Raw genomic sequence first — 27,280 nt, 5'->3', positions numbered from 1 at the left:
TCAGTGCCCAAGTTTGGTGTTGAAAAGTCTGAGTCATCCTTTGACTCCACTAGCAATTAAAAAACAATTACTGCCAGTAAACAGTCCCGCCGCCCGCGACGGCAATCAGAACCCGAACCCTCCCCCGGAGTTGGACGCTAGCAGTGGGAGGGGTAGGCCTCCTTCGCTCTTCTCACCCCCGCACCTCACCCCACCCCACCCCACCCCCACCTCCACCCCCGCGCTGCGGCGTCTGACGTCCCGCGCGTCGGCGTCCGCGGAGCTTCGCGGGGAGCCAGACCGGCTGCCGAGGGGTAAGGCATGGCGAGACCCAGCGCCACGATCCCACGAGGTGGCGGAAAGCACTCGGCCGCGCAGAGACCGCCCCCTTGCCCATAGCCGCCACGGGATCCGGCCCCTCTGCGCTGCAGGGTAACCGCGGGGAGTTGGCCGTGCCCCTCGCGCCTGCGTCGAGGGCCCGCGGGGCGCTCGGGGAACCGAAGGGCCCTAACCGCGGGGCGCTCGGAGAAGGAGACGTTAGGCTGCCGCCGCCGCGAAGCTAAACGAAAGGAAGTTCTCGGTCACCGATGGCCTTCTGGCAGGTCCGGCTCTGCTCTCGGGGGAGGTGGAGACACGGCCTTCCGGCCCACCCTGTACCGGTTCCCCCCCCCCTCCCAGGGTTAATGCCAGGCCCTTCTTAGGGGAAGAGAGACGTGCTAAACCCCCAGGACTAAAACGTTGCGCCCCCCGCCCCCTGGCTTTTTTACCCCGTTTTTTTTGAAAAGCAGCAAATTAAAAGAAGTGTTTCTCTGTTTAGGTGTGAAGAGAAAAAATGACGCTCCAGTGGGCGGCAGTTGCAACCTTTCTTTATGCTGAAATAGGACTCATTTTAATCTTCTGTCTACCTTTTATTCCTCCTCAGAGGTAGGATCGTTACAATAATAAATATTTGATTAGCTCCTTCAGACTGCTTACTGTGATACGGAAAAAGTTTTCTTACAATTTAAAGTTTTGACAGCTGATTATATAAAAAGTGCTCTTTAAAAGTAATTAGCAAGTTAGATAATATATAGCAATATAAATTATCACATAAAACTTTATTATGTATGGAATGAATTTGCTTTTTTTTTCCTCCTTTCTAGAAGTAAAAGGGCCTAGATTTTTTTTTTTTTTTTTCTGTTGAATAGAGATATAATGAAGCACTGGTTATACTTTTTTTTAACTTTTTATTTTCAGATAACTTCAAACTTATGGGACAGTTGCAAAAATAATGCAATGGTATACTTTTAACACCTGTCTGGTTATCATTTGCTTGATGACCTTTGTTCTATTGTTCTGAATGAGAGGAATGAACTAAACATAAATGGATAACTTACATTTACAGTACAGCAGGGTTACAAAAGGTTTCTTTGGAGATAGTGGAGTGGCAATTTAGAAAGTTAAGCCAATGAATGATTTTTTTTTAAACTGCAGAATATAACATATTTACATAGAAGTGACAACTTTCCAAGCACAATCCAACAAGCAACTAGAGAGCAAATTTCAAAGAATGCCATGGATTACAATTCCACAGTTTCAGTTATTTCATTGCTATGAAATATACTCAAAAAGGTGATAACTTTAAAAGCATGATTTAACAAGTAGTTATATAGGAAATTTCCAAGAATGTTTTGGATTACGGTGCCATAGTTTCATATTGTATGTATTACAATATATTTATAGTATGTATTTTGAAATATAAGATATATACAAAAATGTGATAACTTTCAAGTTACAATCTAACAAGTAGCTATATAGCAAATTTCAAAGAATGTTATGAGTTACAGTTCCACCATTTCAGTTCCTCCCCTTTACCTATTCCAATGAATGATTTTTAGTTTGGGCCTCATGTAACTAAAAAATATTTTCATTGCTGTTTAATGATAACTTTACTACTTTTTATCCCACACAAATTAATGAATGATGAAAAGTACTGAATATATTAAAAATAGCAAAAATGTGTTAACATCAGTTCCCTAGTAAAAGACTTTTCAAGAAGATCTTTTAAGTAATAAATATTTTCATCCAAGCATGATTCATTTTACCCTTATAGTAGTTCACTTATTAGCAGTTCAGTTTTAGATCCAGGAAATTGTTAGTGTAAGTGGTAAAATTTATGTGGAATAAAAATGTTGCCAGGCATTTGTATATAGCCAAGGCATAAAAGAAAGTAAATGAGATCCTAGAGATAATTCCCTAAACCATGGTAAGATCATGGGACTGGAAAAGACTTAGTAAAGTTGAACCTTGACTCAAGTTCCAGGTAGTCTTCCACAATTCTTAATTTGCTTTTAGCTACTTAGATTTCTACTCACTTCCATCCTTGTCTATCATCTATACCATCATTTTTTCTTCCTTTCTAAGGAAAGAAATTGAATCATAGTGTGGGAAGGGGCCTTAGAGATTATTTTATCCAACCCATCATTTTATAGATTATATTACTGAGACCCAGAGAAGGGACGTGGCCTAACTAAGGTTACTTACCTGGTCAGTGGCAGAGTCTAGTCAAGAATCTGGGACTTCTGTATCTCATCCTGTTGATTTTGTTTCAACCCTTCAGTAACACCCTGTTTTGCTTTTTGTTAAAGTTCACAGTGATAAAATCCTTTATTCAAGAGAAGGAAAGCTGAAACATTTAAGCACCTGGTTTATAAATAAGGCTTAAGGATTTGCAGAAAAATATTTTTGATTGATTGCTCTTTTCTTCTTCAAAGGGACCTGTAAATTATGGTTCAATCTTTTTTTTTCCTTCTAAATATGATATTTTACCTATTCTCGTCAAGTAACTGACAGTGTATATATATATACACGTGTAAATATATCTCATGTACAAATATACATAAAATATATTTGCACACACATCCAAATTTAGAAAACACCCTTACTGTGTGTGTCCACATCTTTCATATCTTTTATATGTGCATCACTGTTATCTTCAAAGAAAGATATTTCATTTGTCCCTCTGTTTTCTCATATAACCCAGTGGTTACAGGCACATGCTCTGGAGTCAGACGGCCTGGGTTTATATCCCACCTCTGCAGGTTACTAACTGGGTGACCTTGGGCAGGTTACTTACCCTCTCTATTATTATATTAGCTAAAAAATACTAATATCTACCCTATATGGAGATGTGGGGATTACATGAGCTAAAACATGTAAAAGTACCTAGAACATTAGTATAGATAGGACTCAAGATAGCTGCTATTAGTTCTTCATTGAATTGATTTTTTTCATAAACTTATAGTTGTTCCCTGTAGAAGTTCTCTTTTGTTTGCTTTTATATTGGCCCTTGAAGAAATAAGTGAATTCATACTCAGACCTAGACCAAGGTATTGCCATGTATGTTCTTTTGCTAAAAATAGAAAAAAATTTTTAATGTAAAGTTTGAATAGCTTCCTAAATAAAATGCTCAAAATTGAAACTATAGAGACAAAACGCACTGCTCCAACTATATCATACTCCCTCTCCCCCCACAACTTCAAGGTATCACTTAGATATGTTTTCAAAATTTATTAGCTAATAATTTGTCATGATCTTTAAATTTTTTAAAAAAGTCATAAGTGCTTGTAAGTGTATTTAAGTACTTATAATCTTTATATGTTTTCTTTGGACTCAGTTAACGTGTTATTCATTTAAAATGCCTTTGTGCAAAGTCTGTACTTTTCCAATTGTGTGATAGATTGTGTGCAACTCTTTGCCATTTAGCATCCATGCTCGATTTTTTTTTATCACCCGTACTTTCTTACTTCTGTCTCCTTATACTCTTCAAGCCATCTAGACTATTTCCTGATCTCATTTCCTCTATTCTCAAATCCTGATCTTGGTGGTTATTACACGGGCAAATATATATGTTAAAATTCATCAAGCTATATATTTAAACTTTTTACACTTTATTTATATAATACCTTGATAATTTTTTTTAATTCTCTGATGGTGAAACTACAGAAACTTACCTGTAGTAAATGTTGAAAGTGTACCTAGTAAAAATATGTAATGCAGAGGTGGACCTCCTACCCCTGAAGTGTTGCTAGTTGTTAGACCAGTTAGGCCTTTGTTCTTTCTGAGCTGTTAATACTATGATTATGGAAAAGCTATGAAGTGATAGCTTCTATCAATAATGTAAGATTTTAATATAAGAATTCCTTTTTAAGACTTTGATCATGCATATTTACTTTAAATTATTTTCACTTTAGATAATTTAAGCCGTCAGACACAAGATAATCAAATATTGGGTTATTATTAAATTTGAAAGAGTTCTTTATTACATTAGACAGTTATGTCTTAACATGGAATTGATAAATTTTTTCATTCAATTTTATTGAGATATATTCACATACCATGCAGTCATACAAAGCATACATTACGTTGTTCACAGTACCATTATATGGTTGTGCGTTCATCAACAAAATTAATTTTTGAACATTTTCATTACCACACACACAAAAATAAGAATAAAAATTAAAGTGAAAAAAAGCAAAGTAAAAAAGAACACTGGGTACCTTTTCTTTTTTTTTTTGCCCCTATTTTTCTACTCATCCATCCATACACTGGACAAAGGGGAGTGTGGTCCATATGGCTTTCCCAATCACATTGTCACCCTTCATAAGCTACATTTCTATACAATCGTCTTCAGGATTCGAGGGTTCCAGGTTGTAGTTTGATAGTTTCAGGTATTTACTGCTAGCTGTTCCACGTCATCAAAACCTAAAAAGGGTTGTCTATGTTGTGCATAAGAGTGCCCACCAGAGTGACCTCTCTGCTCCTTTTGGAATCTCTCTGCCACTGAAGCTTATTTCATTTCCTTTCACATCCCCCTTTTGGTCAAGTAGATTTTACAATTAAGTTTCTGTGATTCTTTTTACTTGTTATATAATTACAATGTGTTCATTCAGTATTTAGAAAGCATTAGAAAGCCTTCATTTGGTTTTTTACACCTAACTTAATTGTATTGCTTTACAGATGGCAGAAGATTTTTTCCTTTCATGTCTGGGGTAAAATTGCAACTTTTTGGAACAAGGCTTTCCTTACTATTATAGTCTTATTGATTGTTCTGTTTCTAGGTAAGTATTTGATATCCCTCCTTTAAATCAGCATAATTAAGTCTATGTTTGTTTAATGAAGTCATAGTTTATAATTAACTTCATGTTCCTATTGATATACAATTGACTTTATATACTATATTGATAATATATGGAAAATAGTTTGATACATTGATACACTGTTAATAGATACTACTATTCTATAAGCACAAGCTAAATTTCACCACAGTGAAATTTTGAATATTTATTCATTTAGCTCTTTCTTAAGTATCTAATGAAAGTTATAGACCCTCCTCAGGAAAACAAGTGTATGCATACAAAATGATTAGGGTATTCACAAAACTTTGAAGCCCATCTGTGAAACACAGGTTGTGGATTGTTCATTTGATGAATAAGTGCAGGAGCTTTAAAGGTAGGCAGATATGAATTTACCCCTTAAACCTTGGTTTTTCCATCTCAAAATGGAGTCATAATACCTGCTTCGTTGGGTGGTTTTAAGGTTTAAATGCAGCAATAGGTTAAAGTGCAAAGCCCAGATCTCAGAGTTACTGGTTATTAGTTCTCATGGTTACCAGTTATATAATCCTCTGTTACCATGGTGTCCTAAGCATGCAGGGCTTAACTATTAACAGAAGCAAACAGAGGAATAGAATCATTAGGCCCTTAGGGAGGAATCTTAGATGCAGTGGGTAAATCTTGATTGGATATTGGTTAAAAAAATTAATATTAGGTACAATGAGATAAGTGTTTTTTTCATACCTGCTAACACAGCACCCATTCTGCAGCCCATGGATCAAGGAATCATTTCAACTTTCAAGTTTTATTGTTTAAGAAATACATTTTGTAAGTCTATAGCTCCCAAAGATAGTGATTCCTCTGATTTATCTGGCCAAAGCCAATTGAAAACCTGCAAAGGATTCACCATTCTAGATGTCATTAAGAACATGTGTGATTCATAGAAGGAGGTCAAAATATCAACATTAACAAGAGTTGGGAAGAAGTTGACCAAACATTATGGATGACTTTGAGGGGTTCAAAACTTAAGTGGAGGAAATAACTGCACATGTGGTGGAAATAGCAAGAGAACTAGAATTAGTAGGGAGCCTGAAGATGTGACTGAATTGCTATATCTCATGATAAAACTTTAATGGATAAGAAGTTGCTTCTTTTTTTTATTGTGGAATATGACATATTTACATAGAAGTGATAACTTTCCAGGTGCAATTTAACAAGTAGTTAGCAAATTCCAAAGAATGTTGTGAGTTAAACTTCCACAGTTTCAGTTATTTCCTTATTGTGAAATATAATCTTTCACAATATGTTGCTTTATGGATGAGCAAAGAAAATAGATTCTTGAGATGGAATATACTTCTGGTGAAGATGCTATGAAATTGCTGAAATGACCACAAAGGATTTACTTGATAAACCAGTGGCAGTGTTTGAAAGGCTTGATTCTAATTTTCAAAGAAGTCCTACTATGAGTAAAATGCTATCCAAAACATTGTATGTTACAGAAAAATCTTTCTTAAAAGGAAGAGTTAAACAATGCAGAAAACTTCATTGTTGTCTTATTTTAAGAAATTGCCACACCCACCCAAACCTTCAGCAACCACCACCCTGATCAGGCAACAGCCATCAACATCAAAGCAAGACTTTCCACTAGCAAAAAGATTTTAACTTGCTAAAGATGTATGGTTAGCATTTTTATGATGTATGGTAACCATCAGATGATGGTTAGCAATTTTATCAATAAAGTATGTTTAAATTATGTACAATTTTTAAACCTAAAGCTACTGCACAGTTAATAGACTGCAATATAGTGTAAAATAACTTTTATATGCAATGGAAAACCAAAAGAATTCATGTGATTCACTTTATTGTGATACTTGCTTTATTGCGGTGGTCTGGAACTGAACCCAGAATATCTCCAAGGTATGCCTGTACGTAAATAGTAACCATTGAAATAAAATAGGAACGTCCATTACAATAGTAACAAAAAAATTAAATATCCACAAATTAACCTAATTAGAACTATGGTAAGGCCATTGAGGAATTCTGCAAAATACCTCTGAAAGACGCACAAATATACTTCAGTAAAGGCAATCATAACACATGTTCTTCAATAAGGTAGCTCAAAGGAAAAATAATACCAGTTTTCCAAAGTTAATGTATAAATGTAATAAGATCTGAATAAAAATCAAGACATATTTTTCTGGAGCTTCAGAAATTGATTTTTTTTTCCTAATAGAGAAGTTTCAGGTTTACAGAAACATCATGCATACAGTACAGGATTCCCATACGCCACCCAACCACCAACACCTTGCCTTGATGTGGAGCATTTGTTATAATAGATGTTAGCACATTTCTATAATTGTAGTATTTAATTAAAGTCTATGGTTTAAATTAGGGTTCCCTGCTTACGTAGTGTAGTTCCATGGATTTTTTTAAAACCTTTTATTCTGTTGCAATATATAATCTAACATTTCCCCCTTTTAATCATATTCAGATACATATTTCACTACTGTAAATTGCATACACAATGTTTTGTTACCATCACCACTATCCATTACCTAAACATTTCCATCATTCCAAATAGGAACCCTGTACATTTTAAACCTTAACTTCCCATTCCCGATGGCAACCCCATCACCTGGTAACCTATATTCTAGATTCTGACTTTATGAATTTGTTATTCTATTGTTTCAAACCAATGAGATCGTGAAATATTTGTCCTTCTGTGTCTGATTATTTCATTCAAGATGATGTCTTCAAGGTTCGTCTGTGTTGTCACATATATCAAGACATCATTCTTTTTTGCAGCTAAACGATATTCCATTGTGTGTATGTACTACATTTTATGCATTCATCAGTTGATGGACACTCCAGTTGCTTCCATCTCTTGGCAGTTGTGAATAAATGCCACTACAACTTGGTGTTCCGATATCTATTTGAGCGCCTGCTTTCAATTCTTTTTGGGTATATACCTAGTAGTGGGATTAACCAGGCACTTCTATACTTCACTTTCTGAGGAACCACAAAACTGTCTTCCACAGTGGCTACACCATTTTAAATTGCCACAAGCAGTAAATATGCGTTCCTGTTTCTTCACATCCTCTCCAGCACTTGCTATTTTCCATTTTTTTTGATAGCACCCATTCTGATGAGTGTGAAATGGGAGCTCATTGTGGTTTTGATTTGCATTTCCCTGATTGCTAATGATGTTGAGCATCTTTTCATGTGCTTTCTGGCCATTTGTACATCTTCTTTGGAGACAGGTCTGTTCAAGGCTTTTTACCCACTTTTTAATCAGATTGTTTGTCTTTTTGTTAAGTTGAAGGATTTCTTTATATATTCTGGATATTAAACACCTCTATCAGATAGGTGGTTTCCAAATATTTTCTCCCATTATGTAGTTTGTCATTTTACTTTCATGATAAAGTCCTTTGAGACACAAAAGTTTTTAAGTTTGATGAGGTCCCATTTATCTATTTTTTCTTTTGTTGCTTGTGCTTTGAGTGTAAAATCTAAGAAACTGTTGCCTAACATAACTCCTGAATTTGCTTCCTTACATTTTTTTCTAGGAGTTTGATATTTGTAGCTCTTATATTTAGGTCTATGATCCATTCAACACTAGCCTCGCTGAATCCCGTAAGTTTTGGTTTGTTGTATTTTCATTGTCATTCACCTCAAGATATTTCCTAATTTCCCTTGTGATTTCCACTTTAACCTGTTGGTTGTTTAGAGTGTGTTGTTTTATTTCCACATATTTGTTTTATATGGTGGTCCTCCTTTTTTTAAATGCAAATGGAGATCCAGTTTTCCCAATTGTTCATTACTTATTATAGAAACACTACTGATTTTTCAGTGTTGATCTTTTACCCCATCACTTTGCTGAATTAATTTATGAGCTCTAGGATCTTTGTTTTCGATTTTTCAGGATTTTCTGTAGATAGGGTCATACTGTCTGCAAATATGGAAAGTTCTACTCCTTCCTTTTCAACTTGAATTCCTTTTATTTCTTTTTCTGGCTTAATTGCCCCGGCAAGAACTTCTAGTACAATGCTGAATAACAGTGGTTACAGTGGGCATCCTGGTCTTGCTCCTGGTCTTAGAGGGAAGCTTTCATTTTTTTACCATTAAATAGAATGTTAGCTGTGAGCTTTTCATATATACACTGTCATGTTGAGGAAGTTCCCTTCTTCTATTCCTAGTATTCTATGTGTTTCTCTCTTGAAGGGCTGCTGGATTTTGTCAAATGCCTTTTCTGTTTCAATTGAGATGATCATGCATCCTTTTTCCTTCATTCTGTTAATGTGTATTACATTAATTGATTTTCTTATGTCGAACTAACCTTGCAGTCCAGGGATAAATCCCACTTGATCATGATTCTTTTAATATGCTATTGGATTCAGTTTGCTACTATTTTGTTGAGAACTTTTGCACCTATATTCGTAAGAGATATTGACCTGTAGTTTTCTTTTCTTGTGGTATATTGATCTGGCTTTGGTATGAGGGTGATGTTGGCCTCGTAGAATGAAATAGGGATTTTTTTTCCCTTACCCTTCAATCTTGTGGGAGGGTTTGAACAAAATTGGAGTTAAGTCTTCTTGGAATGCTTGGTAGAATTCCCCTGTGAAGCCATCTGGTCTTGGTCTTTCCCTTGTTGGTAGGTTTTTGATTACTGATTCAATCTCTTGACTAGTAATTTGTTTGTTGAGATTTTCTATTTCTTGAGTCAATGTGGGTAGTTTGTGTGTTTCTAAGAATTTGTCCATTTCATCTAGGTTGTCTAATTTATTGTCGTACAGTTGTTCCTAGTATCCTCTTTCATCCTTTATTTCAGTGGAGTCGATACTAATGGCCCCCTTTTCATTTCTGATTTTAGTTATGTATATGCTCTCTCTTTTTTTCTTTGTTCATCTGTCTAAAAGTTTGTCGAGTTGATTGATTTTTTTCAGCTTTGGTTTTGTTGCTTCTATTTTTTGTTTGTTTTCTGTTTCATTTATTTCCACTCTAATCTGTTATTTCCTTCCTTCTGCTTGCTTTGGGTTTAGTTAGCTCTTCTTTCTGTAGGTTTTTTGGTTTTAAAGTTAGGTCTGTGATTTGATGTCTCTCTTATTTTAATGTAAGCTTTTATAGTTATACATTTCCCTCTCAACACTAGCCTCGCTGAATCCCATAAGTTTTGGTTTGTTGTATTTTCATTGTCATTCGCCTCAAGATATTTCCTAATTTCCCTTGTGATTTCCACTTTAACCTGTTGGTTGTTCAGAGTGTGTTGTTTTATTTCCACATATGTGTAAATTTTCCCTTTCTCCCTCTGTTACTGATTTCTGTCTTCATTCCATTGTGGTCAAAGGGTAATCGTCGTCTGATTTCAGTATTTTTTAATTCATTTAGACTTGTTTCATGATCCATCTTATGGTCCATCTTGGAGAATGATCTGTGTGCACTTGAGAGGAGTTTGTTGGGTGAAGTATTCTGTTAGGTCTAGTTGGTTTAGAGTATCATTCAAGTCTTGTACTTCCGTATTAATTATCTGACTATGTGTTCTATCCCTTATTGAGAGTAGTGTATTAAAAGCTCCTACTATTAATGTAGAACCATCAGTTTCTTCCCTCAAATCTGTCCGTATTTGCTTCATATATAATGGGGCTCTGCTATTAGGTGCATATGTATTTATAATTGTTACTTTATCAGTATTTAATGACCATCTGTATCCCTCATAACTGTTTTTGACCAAAAGTCTATTTCACACAATATTAGTATAGCCACCCCAGCTCTCTTTTGGTTCCTGTTTACATGGTATATTTTTTTCAATCCTTTCACCATCAACCTACTTTCATCTTTGACTTTAAGGTCACTCTATTGCAGACAGCATATAGTTGGGTCATGCTTTTTAACCCATTGTAACAATCACTGCCTTTTGACTGGAATGTTTAACCCATTTGCATTTACATTCACTACTGTTAATACAGGACTTTCTTCTGCCATTTTTTCAATTTAACCTTTTTAAGTCTTATACCTCTTTGTCCCTCACTTCTGTTAATGTCTACTTTTATATTTATTTGCTTTTTTTGTGTTTTACCATATTGAGTGTCTTCTCATTTCTATCTGAATATATTTTCCATCTGTTTTCTTTGTGGTTACCATGGGGTTAAAATTTAACATCCTAAACGTGTTACAGTCATATTTGGTGTGATACCAACTTAACCTCAGTAGCATGCACATATACTTATCCTATACCTTTCTGTCTCCCCATAACTTATTTTTGTACCTGTTACCACTTGTATCTTTGTATGCCAGATGTCCAAAAAGCAGACTTACCATTAAATTTTATGCATTTGCATTTTAGCACCTGTAGAAAGTAAGAAGTGGAATTACATACCAAAGAATATAATACAATAATTCTGGGATTTATAATCACACAAATAGTTACATTTACCTCTGGTCTTTATTCCTTTATGCTGCTCTGAACCACTGTCTGGTGTCCTTTCCTTTCAGTCTAAAGGACTCCCTTTAGCATTGCTTGCAGGTTAGGTCTACTGGAGATGAACTCCCTCAGCTTCTGTTTATACCTGAGAATGTCTTAATCTCTCCCTCATTTTTGAAAGAAATCTCATAAGATATAAAATACTTGATTGGCAGTTGTTTTCTCTCAGCACTTTAAATGTTTCAACCCATGCCTTCTTGCCTCCATGATTTCTAATTAGAAATCAGCACTCAATCTGATTGGGACTCCCTTGTACATAACAGGTTGCTTTTCTCTTACAGCTTTCAGAACTCTCTCCTTGTCCTTTGCATTTGATAGTGTGACCAATATATTATTGGTAAATTTTTTTTTTTTCATGTTTTTCCTGTTTTGTGTTCTCTGGGTTTCTGTGACATAAATATTCACATCTTTTACTAAGTTTGGGAAGTTCTCTGTAGTTATTTCTTCAGATATTCCTTCTGTCCTTTTCTCTCTCTTGTCTCCTTCTAGGACTCCTATAATGCATATATTGGTGTCCTTGATGGTATCCCAGAGCTGGTTTAATATTTTTGCTTTTAATATTTCTTTTTTCTTTCTGTTCCTCAGCCTCATTTCAAGGTTGTTGTCTTCAAGTTCACTGATTCTTTCTTCTGCCAGCTCCAAAATGCCCAAACTGCTGGGCATTTTTCATTTCAGTTTATATGGTTTTCAATTCTCATCATTCTGTCTGGTTCCTTTTAAAAGTGTCTGTCTCTCTTATTCCATGTTCATTGTTTGCCTGATAGCCTTTTATTCTTTCTCTGTATTTTCCTTCATCTTCTTGAGCACTTGGATATCATTTTTTCAATATTTTGTTTGGTGTGTCCACACTCTCATCTTCTTCATCGTTTTTTTTCTGGATTTTATCCTCTTCCTTTGGATGGGCCATCATTTCCTGTTACTTTGTTTTTTACTTGTTTGTAGCATACAGTACATTTTAGTATTTTAAAATGGTAACTTTGGGATTTATTCCCTGAAATGTCTGTTTCTTGGTTTTGTAACTATCTGCTAATGAGACTGAGATTTTCTTGAGCTTTTGTCTTTCAATCAGGAATTTCTGCCCAAGACAAATGCAGTGTGCAGGGTTTTCCCTGTCTTTCTGTGCTTCTATCTTGTTCTGGGCTTTTTTGGAGTTCACCTCTTTGCAAGAGTTTGGTTGTCCCCTCTGTTTCCCAGGAGATAGACCTTGCTCCCCCCATGTGTTTGAAGCTGGCAGACCTTTATCCCAGACTATCTGCCTCTATAGTTTTTTATACTTCTTTTGTTGTCTCAAGTTGCTTTTGACTGGATGGCAAATTTTGAGAAGAGGGTACAGTGGAGAGGACTTTCCCACATCAGTTATCCCAGTCAAAACAGGGCCAGGGACACATAAAGGGGGCACAGAACGGCTCCAAAGTACCCTGGGGAGGGGATCAAGATGGATGCTGAGAGGTTCTCCAACAGCTCCCCAAAGCTGAGCTTACCGGGCCTGCTCCCTGCAGCCCTGAGGAGGTGCATCATCTCTAAGTCTCTTCTGCCATCGCCCCTGTCCCAAACAAGATGAAACAATGGCTGCTGCTGCCCTTTTTGAGGACAGGTTGAAATAGTGGCTGTCACTGCCGCTGTCCAAGGTGGGTCGAAACTGGCTATCAACGCATTTGTCTGAGGCAGGTTGAAATAGTAGCTGCCCTTAGAACTGGGCCCTCAGCATTGCAAATTCACTAATCAAAAGCTGTGATCTGTGATGAGTCATGCCCACCCCTGTTCTTGGGGAACAGGATTTTTATGTTCCTTTCCATCATCAGCAGCTAGCCAGGGGCTGGACCCCACAGCAGCCTGCCACGAAAGTTGGGGGGGTTGATGGGTATCTGTAGCCCTCGCAGGGAGAGAGTAATATACTGTTCTTTACCCTAATTTATTAGCCTCTTTCTTCCTCTCTTCCCTGGATGCTGTACAATGTTCTTCTGACCTCCTGAGTTTCAAAATTGTTTCATACAGTTCCTGCCTGCTTAATAGTTGTTTTGGTGGAAGGACTGAATCCTGGAAGTTCTATTCCACCATCTTCCCACAATCCTCTCTGATGATTTGGTGACAAACTGATTTTTTATGAGAATTAAACAAATGGAAAATCCAGAAGTAGATCCAAATGTATGGAAATTTGGCATACAGTAAAAAATGATCCAAATTGACTCTTGCCAGATACCAAAATAAATGTCAAATAGATACGAGATCTGTGAAAATTGAAACCATACAAATTCTAAAAGAAAACATAAATAAATATATTTATAAAATTGGAGTGTAAAAGCATTTGTAATTATGACTCAAAATTAAGTACCCTTAATAACCTTGAATTTTAAAAACCCAGAGGTTTTTTTGTTTGTTTGTTTTTTGGTTACATATGTAACATGAAACTTGTTTAAGGGAACAATTCAGTGGCATTAATTACATTAATGGTGTTATACTACCATCACTAACATCCACTATGACAATTTGTCATCACCCAAAGCAGATACCCTATACCGATTAAGCACTAACTCTCCCATTCTTCTATGCCCTCCACCTAGCCCATGGTAACTTTTCTACTTTCTTTGTATTTGCATATTCTAGATATTTCATACAAGTGAAAAAAAAACAGTATGTTTTTTCTACCTGCCTTTTTTCACCTAGTGTAATGTTCTTCAAGTTCATCCATGTTGTAGCATGTAAAAACCCATAATTTTTAAAAGAACAAAAGATAATGAACCGACAGTTAACAAAGAAAGGTAAATAGACTTAAATATGTGGAAAGTTTGCCAACATCACTCATAATAAAATAAATAAGAATAAAATCTACACTCGGATGCAGTTTTTCACTTATCAGATTGACAAAAATCCAGAAAACCTCTGTTAGCAACCTACGGAAAAATAAGCCCACCCTCTCATACATTGCTAATGGGAGCAAAATGGTGTAATTACCACAGTGGAGATATTGACAATAGTAAACAAAATGTTATATGCATTTCTAAATATCTACCTTGAAGCCACACTTTCACAAATACAAAATATTATATGCATTTGCTTATTCATTATGGTGTTATTGGTAATAACAAAACATTGTAAACATTCCAAATAATCATTCCTAGATTTGAATGAACTAGAATATCACCAAAAGAAGTATTGTTCAATCACTAAAATTAATGAAGAAGCAAGATGGTGGTGTAATGTACTCCAGGGTACTGTTCCCCTATGGAGTTTTTCAGCAGCTTGGAAAAACTGGCAGCAACATCTTACTCAGAACTCTGGAAAGGGTTGCAGTAACTGGGTAAGGATAGAATCAAGAAAACACAGCTTTAAAGTGGTAGGAAAAGGTCATAGTACTCATGCTGCTTTTGTACCAAACCCTTTCTTGGTACAGTAGAGAGCCAGCCTCCACTCCCACTGTGGGTCCCTGTGCTGTTATGGACGGAGCACAGTAACCCGCATGCACATGCTGGGGGTCCTGTATGTCCATGCCAATCAGGACTGACTGACTGAAAGACTGCACCAGGAAACTTCTCTCAGAATTGCCCTCCCAGAACTTGTCCTGTAGGCAGACGCAAGTTATGGACAACTAATGCAGTATAAGAAACAAAGCACTATTGGGCAAATTATTACCAATTTAAGTCATGCAATAGAGCAGGAGGGGAGGAAAATCTTATTACATGGGGAGTAGAAGGGGCATTCAAATTCCTGTAAACAGGGGAATTCCTAAAGCTATGACCAAGCACAATCCCAGGACAAGACTCAGGCTCAGCAAAGAAAGGACCCTGCACTTTCACATCACCTTGGGGTGACCTTCCTGGTAGGAGGACTAAAGTCTGAATAGCACCAGCAATTTTCAAAGACTGGGGAAGATATTTTTTGCATCGCTTTTTTTATTTTGTTAGCTTCTAATACTCAGAAAATTCCCTCTAATATCACTAACTGGTTATAAAATGAAGGAACACACAGCAGTAAGGAATGAAATCTTGAAGCACGTGCCAACATGGATGAATCTTGAGGGCATTATGTTGAGAGAATTAGCTCAGACAAAAAAGGACAAATATTGTATAATCTCACTAATATGAACTAATTTTAAAATGTAAACTCATAGAGATAAAATCTAGAATATTGGTTACCAGGAAATAGAATGAGGGTAGAGAATGGGGAGCAGATGCTTAAAGAGTGCAGAATTTAAATGTTTGGAAATGTATAGAAGTGATGGTAGCAAATTATGGTGACTGTAATTAATAACACTGAATTATGTGTGTGATTATGGTTGAAAGGGAAAGTTGAAAGTCATATATGTCAGTAGAAGGAAAGCTAGAGGTTAAAACATGGGACTCTGTAACACTGTGAACCCTGTGGTGGCAATGACTTTGATAAACAGTACAAACATTTAAAAGTTCTTTCATGAACCAGAACCTATGTACGTAACTGTTACAAGGAGTTAATAGTAGAATGGAAAAATGCACCTATTGCAAACTATAGACTGTGGTTAACAGTAATACTTTAATATTCTTTTGGCAACAGTAGTAAATGTACCACACCAATGCTAGGGGGTCAGAAATGGGGGGGGCGGTTTGAGATGTTTGGGGGATTTTTGTTGTTTTTGTTTTAAGTAATGAAAATGTTCTGAAATTGATTGTAGTGATGAATGTGTGACTTTTGATGATACTGTGAGCCATTGATTGTATTTTTTGGATGGATTGTATGGTTTGTGAATATATCTCAATAAGACTGCATTAAAAATAAATGTATGAATGAACGAATGAATATAGAAAATCTTTAGAAACAAAAAGTTTAGTAGTTACCTAGGCCTGAAGAGGAAAAGGAGTGGGAAATGATTGCTTGTGCATTCAAGATTTCTTTTGGGGAAGATGAAAATGTTCTAAATTAAATTATGCTGATGATTGCATAACTCTAAATATAAAAAAAATACATTGAATTGCACACTTTAAATGGATGAACTTTATGGTATATGAATTGCTCTCAAAAAAGCAGTTTACAGAACTTTTTAAAAAAGAGAGATGGGATGATTTGTATACCAATATTCATAGCAGTGTAATTCACAATAGCCGAAAGTGGGGAGAAACCCAAATGTCCATCAGCAGATGAATGGACAAACAAAATGTGGTATTTCTATACGTACAATGGGATATTACTCACCTTTAAAAAGGAATGAAGTTCTGCTCCATGCCACTACATGGATGAACTTTGAAGACACCATGTTGAGTGAAATGTTAGACTCAAAGGTACAAATATTGTGTGATTCCACTTATCTGAAATAGCTAGAATATGCAAATACATAGAGACAGAAAGTAGGGTAGAGTTTACTAAAGGCAAGTGGGAGTGGGGGAGAATGGGGAGTTAATGCATAAGGGTTGTACTGATTTGAAGCTGTATGTGCCCTAGAAAAACATGTTCTTAAATCTAATCCATTCCTGTGTTGTGAACCCGTTGTAAGTAGGACTTTTGATGAGGTCACTTCAGTTAAAGTGTGGCCCAGCCCAATCAGGATGGGTCTTTATCCTATTATAACGGTAACTTGGTACTCATTAATTGGTTCTGGAAGGCGTGACGAGTATCAACAAATTTTTCCTTAAGGAATAATGTAAATAAATTTAATGTGTTTCCAAACCAGACAGTGCACATTTTTAAGGCAATAAGTAAAAAGATATGGTTATATATCATTACTTAATATGAGAAATAAACCTAAAAATTTATACATACTTAGATTAAATAAAATAAAACTTCACTGTACCTGTACTGAGAAGAGTCCATGTCCTAATGGGATGGTGAGACGAGATTGGTGAGGAGGAGAGGTTACGTGGAGTGTTGCTTGGAAGGAGAGTCCCCCTCCAATTGAACATCGGGCACTTGCACTTCAGGTGTTTGTTCTCTTTCCTGCCTTTTTTCAACTTGCACCACAGGCTTTGATACCTTATTTCTCACCTTCACTAAAAACTTATCCAATGAGGACTGCTTCTGTCTTATTTTCAGAATCCTTCAAAAATGTGAAATTGTTTAGTCATTTAATAAATTAACATTTCTGCTTGTCAGAACTTTGTCTGGATTGTACTTCTCCACAAAAATTTTTTTTTTTGCCCCCATTTTTCTACTCATCCGTCCGTACACTGGACAAAGGGGAGTGTGATCCACATGGCCTTCCCAGTCACATTGTCACCCCTCATAAGCTACATTTTTATACAATCATCTTCATGATTTAAGGGTTCTGGGTTGTAGTTTGATAGTTTCGGGTATTTCTTCACAAAGTTTTGAACTTCTTCCCGTTTTGCACACGTTTCTTCTATCAAGGAACTGGGGACACCTGCCTTATCTCCTCCTCACCTGAAGAAATCTCTTCAGCCACCTCTTGCTGGTCCTTCTGCAGTTCCTGTAGCCCCTCAGTGCTGAGCTCTTCACAGTTTTCCTCCTCTAACTCCTCAACATCAGCAGCATCAACCTCCAGACCCATGGATTGTCCCAAAGATACAATGTCCTACACATCTGTACCCTCTGTACCTGCAGGCTTAGGATCATCTTCAAACCCTTCAAAGTCTCTCTGAGTCACAGCTTCTGGCCACAGATTCTTCCATGCCAAATTCATTGTTCCATAAGAGATTTCATTCCAGGCCCTATAAATAAGGTTAAGGCAGTGCAGGATATTAACATGATCCTTCCAGAATTTTGTGAGGGTCAACTGGGTGTCAGAGGTGATCTCAGAGAACCTCTGGGAAAATGCCTTATACAACTTTTTGAAGTTTGAAATGACTTGCTGGTCCATGGGCTGGATGAGAGGAGTAGTGTTGAGGGGCAAGAACCTTACAGTGATGAAGCTGAACTCTTCCAATAAGTCATCCTCCAAGCCTGAAGAGTGGGCAGGCACATTGTCCAAAAGTAAGAGAGCTTTTAGAGGCAAATCTTTCTCCAGCAAGTAATTGTTCACTGAGGGACCGAACACTTCATTTATCCACTCGGTGAAAAATTTCCTCGTGACCCAAGCTTTGCTGTTTGCCTTCCACATTGCATGGAGTTTGCTTTATATGACATTATGCTTATTGAAAACTAATGGCTTTTCACTATGATAGAGTAGTTGAGGCTTCAGTTGTAAGTCCTTACTAACATTCACACACAATAATAGAGTGAGCCTGTCCTTCATTGGTTTGTGGCCTGGTAATGCCTTCTCCTCTTTTGTGATGTAGGTTCTACATGGCATTTTTTCCAGAACAGTCCAGTCTCATCACAGTTAAAAATTTGGTGGGGAATAAAATCCTCAGCCTCTATGTCGTCTTGAAATTTACTGACAAATTTATCAGCAGCCTTTTTGATTAGCACTCACTGCCTTGCCATGCCTCACGACAACACTATGGATGCTAGTCCTCTTTTTAAAATTATCAAACCAGTCATGACTAGCCTTAAAAACTTCAACAATCTTATCACTCGGTCCCAGTTTGTTTTTCAAAAGATCAGCATGCAGCACTTTCACTTTTTCACATATCATGGCTTCCAATACACTGTCGCCCACTAACTGTTTCTCGTTTACCCAAATTAGTAACAGCTTGTCAACTTCCTTGAGTGTTTGGGAACATTGCTTTATTACTGCTTTAACTCCTTTTGCAACATCAGCCTTTTTTATTGCTTCTTTATTCTTAATGATAGTGGAGACTGTTGTTCTACACATACTGTATTCCCCAGCAAGATCAGTAATGCAAATACCACTCTATTTGCCTATTATTTCCTTTTTTGTTTTTTGGTTTTTTTTTGCTCAATGGTTGTATGAAATAGTTTTCTTTTCTGCTCGGCACTATCACTGCTCATTTTCTTAGGACTCATGATGAGAAAAAAGGCACAAAAAATGCACAGAATGACCACAGAAACTAAGATAAGACCACAAGGGGATGTGCACAGGACAAGAGCTACCGCATGACTAGTGCATGACCCTCTGTTTTGGCTAGAAAGGATAGCGAGCCACGAGGCAACTGACATGAACAAGTTATAAGTTGCATATCTAGTACCAAACAAACACTGAGTACCAGGACAAAATTTTTGTGTCAAAATGCATTGAGAACCAAATTCGACTAGTTTCAAAGCAGTTGAGTACCAAGGTAACACTGTATTGGAGTCCTTTATAAGTGGAATGAAATTCAAACACATAGGAAAAAAAGCCACAGGAGCAAGAAGGTGAACAGTAATGGAACCCAAAAGAGAAGGGAGAGACCAGGAAATGCTGCCCTGCGCCTTGCCATGTGACAAGCTAAGGACCAAAAATGGCCAGTGGCCAGCACCAGAACATCACAGTCTTGGGGAAGAAAGCATTGCTTTGATGATGGCTTGATTTGCACTTTTTCCCAGCCTCAAACTGTGAGCAAATAAATTCCCATTTTCAGCCTGAAGTTTAAAAAAACAAAAAGGTATAAGGAAGCATAAGCATCCCTGAATAGCCAAAACCATCTTGAAAAAGAAGAACAAAATTGGAGGACTCATGCTTCCTACTTTTAAGACATATTACAAAGCTATATTAATCAACTCAAGGACAGACAGAGAGACTAATGGTATCAGAGAGTTCAGAAATTCACCCCCACAACCATGGCTGATTGATTTTTGACAGAAGTCCCAAGTCCACACAGAGGGAAAGAATATTCTCTTCAACAAATGGTGCTGGCAAAACTGAATATCTATATGCAAAACACTAAAGATGTAAGTAGTGACATAACACCGTATACAAAATTAATTCAAAATGGTTCAGAGGCCTAACTATCTTCTCCTAGAAGAAAACCTAGGGAAGCATCTCCAGAAGCTTTGTGTTAGGCAGTGCTGTCTTACACTTAAACAGCGTGCGCAACAAAAGAAAAAAAAATAAATTAGACTTCATAAAAATGTAATACTTTTTTTTTATCAAAGGACTTCATCTTGAAAGTAAAAAGACTACTTACAGAATGGGAGAAAATATTTGGAAGCCACATATGGTGGTTTGAAGCTGTATGTACCCCAGAAAAACATGTTCTTAAATCTACTGTGGGTGTAAACCTATTTTAAGTAGGATCTTTTGATAAGGTTACTTCATTCCCACCTCAGTCAGGATGGGTCTTAATCCTATTTCCAGAGTCCTTTATAAATGGAATGAATACAAAATGAGAGAGAGAATCAGAGTGCCACGGAAGCCAGAAGCTGAAATCATCGAAAGCTGGGAGAGACCTGCCGATGCTTCCACATGCCTTGCCACATGAAAGGATCACCACCAGCTAGTCTTCTGGAAGAAAGCATCACCTTGATGATCCCTTGATTTGGCCATTTTCCTGGCCTCAAAACCCTGAACAAATAAATTCCCAATGTTTAAGCCAAACCATTTTGTGGTATTTGCTTTGAGCAGCCCGGAAAACTAAAACACCACATATCTGATAATGGTTTAATATCCAGAAAAATCCTGCAACTCAACAACAGAAAGACAAACAACTCAATAATTGGGCAAAAGACTTGAGTAGTGACTTCTCCAAAGAAATATACAAATGGCTAAAAAACACATGAAAATATGCTCAACATTTTTTATTAGGGAAATGCAAGTCAAAACTGCAAAGAGGTACTATTTCACACCCACTAGAATGGCTACTGTTCAAAAAACAAAGTAAAAAGTGTTGGAGAATATGTGGAGAAGTAGAAACACTAGTTCATTGTTAGTGGGAATGTAAAATGGTATGATATGGTGGAAAGGGGTTTGGCGGTTCTTCAGAAAGTTAAGTAGTAAATTGCCACATGATACAGCATTCCCACTTCTAGGTATATAACAAAAAAAAAAAAAAAAAAAAACTGAAAGTAGGGGCTTGAACACATATTTGCACACTGATATTCGTAGTGGCATTATTCACAATTGCCAAAAGGTAGAACCAACCCAAGTATCCATCAACGGATAAATAGATAAACAAAATATGGTATGTATGTGCAATGAAATGTTATTCATCTCTACAAAGGAATGAAATTCTGATACATGCAACAACATGGTTCAGTCTTGAAGACATCATGTTGAGTGAAATAAGCCAGACACAAAAGGACAAATATTGTATGATCTCACTAATGTGAAATAATTAGAATAAGCAAATTCAGAGTCAGAAACAGTAATACACTTTAGCAGGGGCCAGGGTGGGGGAAAGGGTATGGGGAGTTAATGTTTAATTGGTACAGAATTTTTGTTTGGGGTGATAAAAATGCTTTGGTGATAAACAGTGGTAATGTTATCACAACACTGTGCATGTAATTAACGCTACTGATGCATATATTTGAGTGTGGTTAAAAGGAGAAATTTTAGATTGCATATATGTTACTAGAATAAAAATATATATTAAAAAAACATAGAATTGTACAACACCAACAGTGAACTTGAATGTAAACTATAGACTCTAGTAAATAGTGTAAGTGTAATAATATTCTTTCATCATTTGTAACAAAGGTACCACACTAATTCAAAGTGTTAATAATAAGGAGGATTTATGGGAACTATATATTTTGTTCATAATTTTTTATTAATCTCTCTAATAAAAAAATAAAAGGTCATGAGGAAGGTCTCTATGTACAGATATAATGATATTTGTATTATATTTATATGTGAAAAGAGCAAGATGCAGAAAAATATAGTTTGTTACTTTTAGCAAGGCAAGAGGAAACATTATATGTAAGTATACATATATACTTAACAAAGAGAAATAATATATAATATATATAAATACATAAATGTTTGAGGTATACTTAAATAATTATGTAAATACTTATGTTTATTTTTGAAAAAAAAAATACTGAACAGATGGGCCAGAAGTAGATACAAAGGGATAATTATAGGAGGCAGAGTAGAGGGGAGAGGGTGTAAATGAGAAGAGTATACCTTTTAGAGAATTTTGACTTTGAACCATAAAAAAGTTTTACATATTAAAAAATGAAGTTATAACTTAAGGGAAAAAGCAAGCTTTAAACTAGAAAATAAGCAGAATAAATGAACCTAATAGTGTGTCACATTGGTAGGATACCACATACAGTAAAGAATTTTTACAAGTAACTCTTGAACATAGTACTCTGATTCAACCTATTGGTGGGATATGTTGTAAGAAAAAGGATTTCAAAGAAACCTGAAACTTCACTTAGTATTTTTTTGTTAGTTTAAATTTGAAAGCTGTTTTATGTATAATACAGTATAAAGCAAATGAGTAACTATGTCAATGATACTAAAAATTAAGGTTCTCAATGGAACAGAAAAGGTTTTCAAATATAAAGTCAAATATTTAAGAAAAATTGATTTGTAACTCTCCACATAATTCATGAATTTTTTATAAGTACATATTCTAGCACTATCACTGAAAGGATCTGAAAGCAGTGACACAGACGCACACACACGCATGCAATGCACACACAAACCCTTACCAGTAGTAGTGACTATTCATAGCATCCATATCCTAATTTCTAAATATCAATTCCCGCTAGAATGAAAAGGGCTTCTTGGAGAATTGGCTTTCTCCAGTCTAGAGCAAGGAAAGTACAAAGTGAACCTGGGACACCTAGTTATTCCTAAAAGCAAGGAAGAGCGCAAAGACTAATGGAAGCATATCAAATAAACGTAGGCAGGAGTTCTGGTTTCCATAATGACAAAATAACTTATATTAGACGAACCATCCTGTAAATAACAACTATGAACTCTCAAGAAAATATGAAAAAAACTATTTGAAGGCCTGGAAGAGCAAGGAAAGCCAGGCAAAAATTGGAGGAAATTCAGCTATTCAAAGAAGGAATCCTTCTGGATAAAGTTAACATTTATATAGGTCTGAGTCCCTATGGTGTAGGACAGCTAGAACTCAAAACAGAAAGCTGTCATCTTCCAGGCTTGAAGTGTCAGAAGTCAGAGTTTGGGGCTACCAGAGCAGCCATAAATTAAAGTGGGAAATCCAAGAAAGAAAAGACTCCCAAAGAGTGGAACCCCAAAGTCTGCATGTAAACTCCTTTCAAAATCCAAATCCTTAGATGAACCTTGAACCTTGGATGTGCGGGGAGGATTCCAGGGAACTCAGTGAAAAGCAGCAGCTGGAAGGCTGGAAGAACTGAGCAGAAATGTTAGCTGCTGCCCAGGAAAGAGTGACAGAGTTTAGAGTTTTAATCCCATCAAGTTAGAGGGTCTTGGTAAAAACCTTGGGCCTTCCACTAAAACCACAGAAGGATTACTCCTTAAAAGTAGAGACTATGTCCCAAGAATTAAGAATGTACTATGACAAAGAATAAAACCATAGCAGACCCACCATAAAAAAAAAAGTGTAAAACTCAAGCCATCAAGGTGACCATCTAGAAATTTAACTGAAAACTCAGTTCTCTTGAATTACTGAAGACCCCAGTCAACCTGGCAGAGTGACATGCATCAGGTCTCTGTCCCCCTACAGAATCTTTGATCAACAAGCAAGAACTGGTAGAAACATTTCTCTCAAAGCCCCAGAAAACAGTTAAAGTACTGCAATACCAGCGTGAGCTCCAAATCAAGAAAAGTCTACTTATAAGCATTAGGATCTCATGGTATCCTGGCTAGCCCCTCCCTCACCCTTCACAAACTTAGCACAGAGCCTGCCACTCCCCCAGGGTGGATCTCTGGTCCTGGCCCCAAAAGGAGAAGAGTAAACCTCTTGTACAACCTGTCTGGTTGTGACCTGAGGGACTCACCATCCCAGAATGTGCCCTGCTTGTAAAAGACAGCTCACAGAACTCTCCTACAGAGATCTGTGGACAAACAGTCAAGTTGCACTGCCTCGTGGAAGAGACTGCTTGCTGTAAGTGCAATGCCCTTGACCATAAGGAAATTGTATCCTAGAAAAGAGGGGTCATTCAGACTGTGTAAACAGGAGAATTCCTAGGGCCGTGCATGCATGGACAAGGCAAGACACATACACAGAAAGGATCAAGGAGGCCCTTAGGCTTTCTAGGAGCTACTCTCTAAATTCATTGTATGGATGAGCTCTGAAGGAGCACACACTCACAGGTCAATATGCAAAGACTGGGAAAGGTGTTTTCTTTTTTCTCTCTCTTTTTTTTTTTTTTTTTTTTTTTGTTTCAATCTTTGAATTTGATTTTCATCTAGGAAAGCCCTACCATAGCACTAGCTGCATAAAGTTTAAGGAATACACACCTCAGAGTCTAAATTTCAAATACTTTGTAAAAATGTCCTCAGTTATGCTCAAAGAGCTAAAGGAAAGCATGAATGAACTATAGGAAATCAAGACAATAATAGATGAACACAAAGAGAATCTCAATAGATGAAACTTAGGAAATTATGAACAGGAACCAAACAGAGCTGAAAAACCACAGTAACAAACTTAAAATTTCAGTAGCAGATTGGAGCTGGCCAAAGAAAGAAACAGTGAACATAAAGATAAGACAATTGAAATCATTCAGTCTGAGGAGCAGAAAGAAGAAAGAATGAAGAAAAGTAGGCAGAGTCTGAAGAACCTTGGGACACTATCAAGTGTACCAATATACACATAATGGAAGTCCCAGAAAGAGAAGAGAGAGAGAGAAAGGGACATAGAGAATATTCAAAGAAATAATAGCCAAAACCTTCCTGAATTTATTAACAAAAGGCAAGAAAATAAACATCGAAGATGCTCAACAAACTCCAAACAGGATAAACACAAGTAGACCACACGGCAGCATATTGCAATCAAGCTATCAAATGCCAAGGTAAGGAGAGAATTCTGAAAACCTTAAGAGAGAAGCAACACGTCACATGAAAGAATACCTCACTAAGATTAACTGCTGATTTCTTGTCAGAAACCGTAGAGGCAAGAAGGCAATATGATGGCATATTTAAAGTGTTGAAAGCAAAATAATGCCAGCCAAGAATTCTATATCCAGCAAAACTCTCTTTCAAAAATGAGGGAGAGGCTTCCAGGAAGATGGCAGATTAGGAGAGACAGAGCACAGTTCTCCTCCATGAAAAATACTAAATAAAGGACAGAAAGCACTCCAGAAAAGCAGTTCCAGGGTTTCACCAGCTGGCAAGGACTTCTACACCCATAGTGAGTGTGTACTTGGAGAAGCTGAGAGACTGTGTTTAAGACAGGTGAGTGTTTGCCCCAGAATGTTGCCAGGGAACAGGCAATTGGAGCTGGCTGATGAGTGTGGAGGTGAGCAGCCTTGCACATCCCTAGCACCCTTCTCAGCACTTGGCTCGGTGATAACCCTTCGTGGACTTGTGGCCAAGAGCCCCCATGCCAGGGACTGGCGGTTGGAGCAGGCAGACAAGCACAGAGAGGAGCAGCTTTCCACACCCCCTGCAGCCATCTTTGTAGTTGGCTGGGAGATGACCCTTTGCAGCCCCATAGCTGAGAGCTTCGTAGTGGGAATTAGGGGGTCATTGGGCTTGTGACAGCATCCACTCTTCCTCCACAGAAGTCCACACTGTGCACAGCCTAGAAGCACGGGTGCCACATGGAAATGCCAGGAGCCACCACCCCCAAATCCCAGGGACTTGTGGGCATATGGCAGACAGGGACTGTGGGGCATTTGATCTGGAAGGTGAGACATGCAGCTCTGCAGCCTCAGAGTACTCTACCTGCAGTCCAGGGAACAGCCAGGACCACAGTGTCCTGGAGCAGACTACTTCCCAAACTGTGTAGGGCATGCCGCCCACCCACAAGGCTGGCAGTCCCCAGTGCACACAGAAAATTGGTGCACTGATTGGACTTCTGCATGGTTTGGACCCACACTCAGTACATGGATGAGCTTGGGGTGAACTAGCTTGAGGTAAGAGGTAGCTCACAAACTCTGTCTGCTGGTAGGCCAGGGAAAGTGCACTCCACCAAGCTGTAGCTCTGTCAAATTTTAGATAAGTGTTCAGATAAGCCTGCATATCCTAAAAGAACCATATCAAGATAAGCAAATTCCAAGAGGCCAAAAACAGCAGAAAATTATAAAATGTATGAAGAAACAAGAAGATATGAATAACCCAAATATCCAAATTAAAAAGCCAGAGGAGACACAGAACTTGGAGCAATTAATCAAAGAAGTACACAGAAACATCAATGTCATGGCTCAGGATATAAAGGACATGAAGAAGACCCTAGAAGAGCATAAACAATAACTTGCAAGAGTAATTTTTAAAATAGTGGATCTTATGGAGATAAAAGATACTGTTGATCAAATTAAAAATATTCTTGAGACATGTGATAGCAGATTTGAAGAGGAAGAGGAACAAATTAGCAAACTTGACAGGGCAATGGGTTGCAAAAGCACAAAAGTACAAATGGTGAAGAAAAATGAAAAATTTGAAATGGACCTCAGGGAAGTGAAGGACAACATGAAGTCCACAAATATAAGAATCTTTGGTGTTCCAAAAGGTGAAGAGAAGAGAAAAGGACTAGGGAGGAGTATTAGAAGACATTTTTGAGGAAAACTTCCCAACCGTTCTAAACAACATAAATGTGGAAATCAAAGGTGCCCAACAAACTCCAAATGGAACAAATCCAAATAAACCCAATCTGTAACATTCTGATCAGATTGTCAAATGCTGACGAGAAGAAAGTTCTGAAAGCAGCAAAGGAGAAGCGATTCACTGCATACAAGGGAAACAACACAAGACTAAGTACTGACTACTCAAAGGGCACCATGAAGTTGAGAATGCAGTGGTATGACATATTTAAAATTCTGAAAGAGAAAAATTGCTAACCAAGAATTCTTTATCCAGCAAAGCTCTCCTTCAAAAAAATCGAGGGAGAGT

At 37.2% G+C, this 27,280-nt stretch overlaps 1 protein-coding gene across 6 annotated transcripts in view; it reads left to right on the top strand.

The window, feature by feature from the left end:
• Positions 1-200: 200 nt before the first annotated feature.
• Positions 201-27,280, top strand: part of BCAP29 (B cell receptor associated protein 29) — an 87,261-nt gene continuing 60,181 nt past the window's right edge. The window contains exons 1-3 of one of the 6 annotated variants that reach the window (XM_037836392.1): positions 201-293; positions 797-903; positions 4,978-5,078. In XM_037836392.1, coding sequence (XP_037692320.1) covers positions 812-903; positions 4,978-5,078 — 193 coding nt within the window. In that variant the 5' untranslated portion in view covers positions 201-293; positions 797-811. Of the gene's footprint in view, positions 582-796; positions 904-4,977; positions 5,079-27,280 lie in introns of all 6 variants that reach the window. The other 5 variants (XM_037836393.1, XM_037836391.1, XR_005216990.1 and 2 more) reach the window with 5 other exon arrangements.

The sequence above is a fragment of the Choloepus didactylus genome, chromosome 5, assembly GCF_015220235.1.
Source record: "Choloepus didactylus isolate mChoDid1 chromosome 5, mChoDid1.pri, whole genome shotgun sequence".
Lineage (NCBI taxonomy): Eukaryota > Metazoa > Chordata > Mammalia > Pilosa > Megalonychidae > Choloepus > Choloepus didactylus.
The sequence above is the reverse complement of the archived record's forward strand: the minus strand, read 5'-3'. Positions and strand labels throughout refer to the sequence as shown.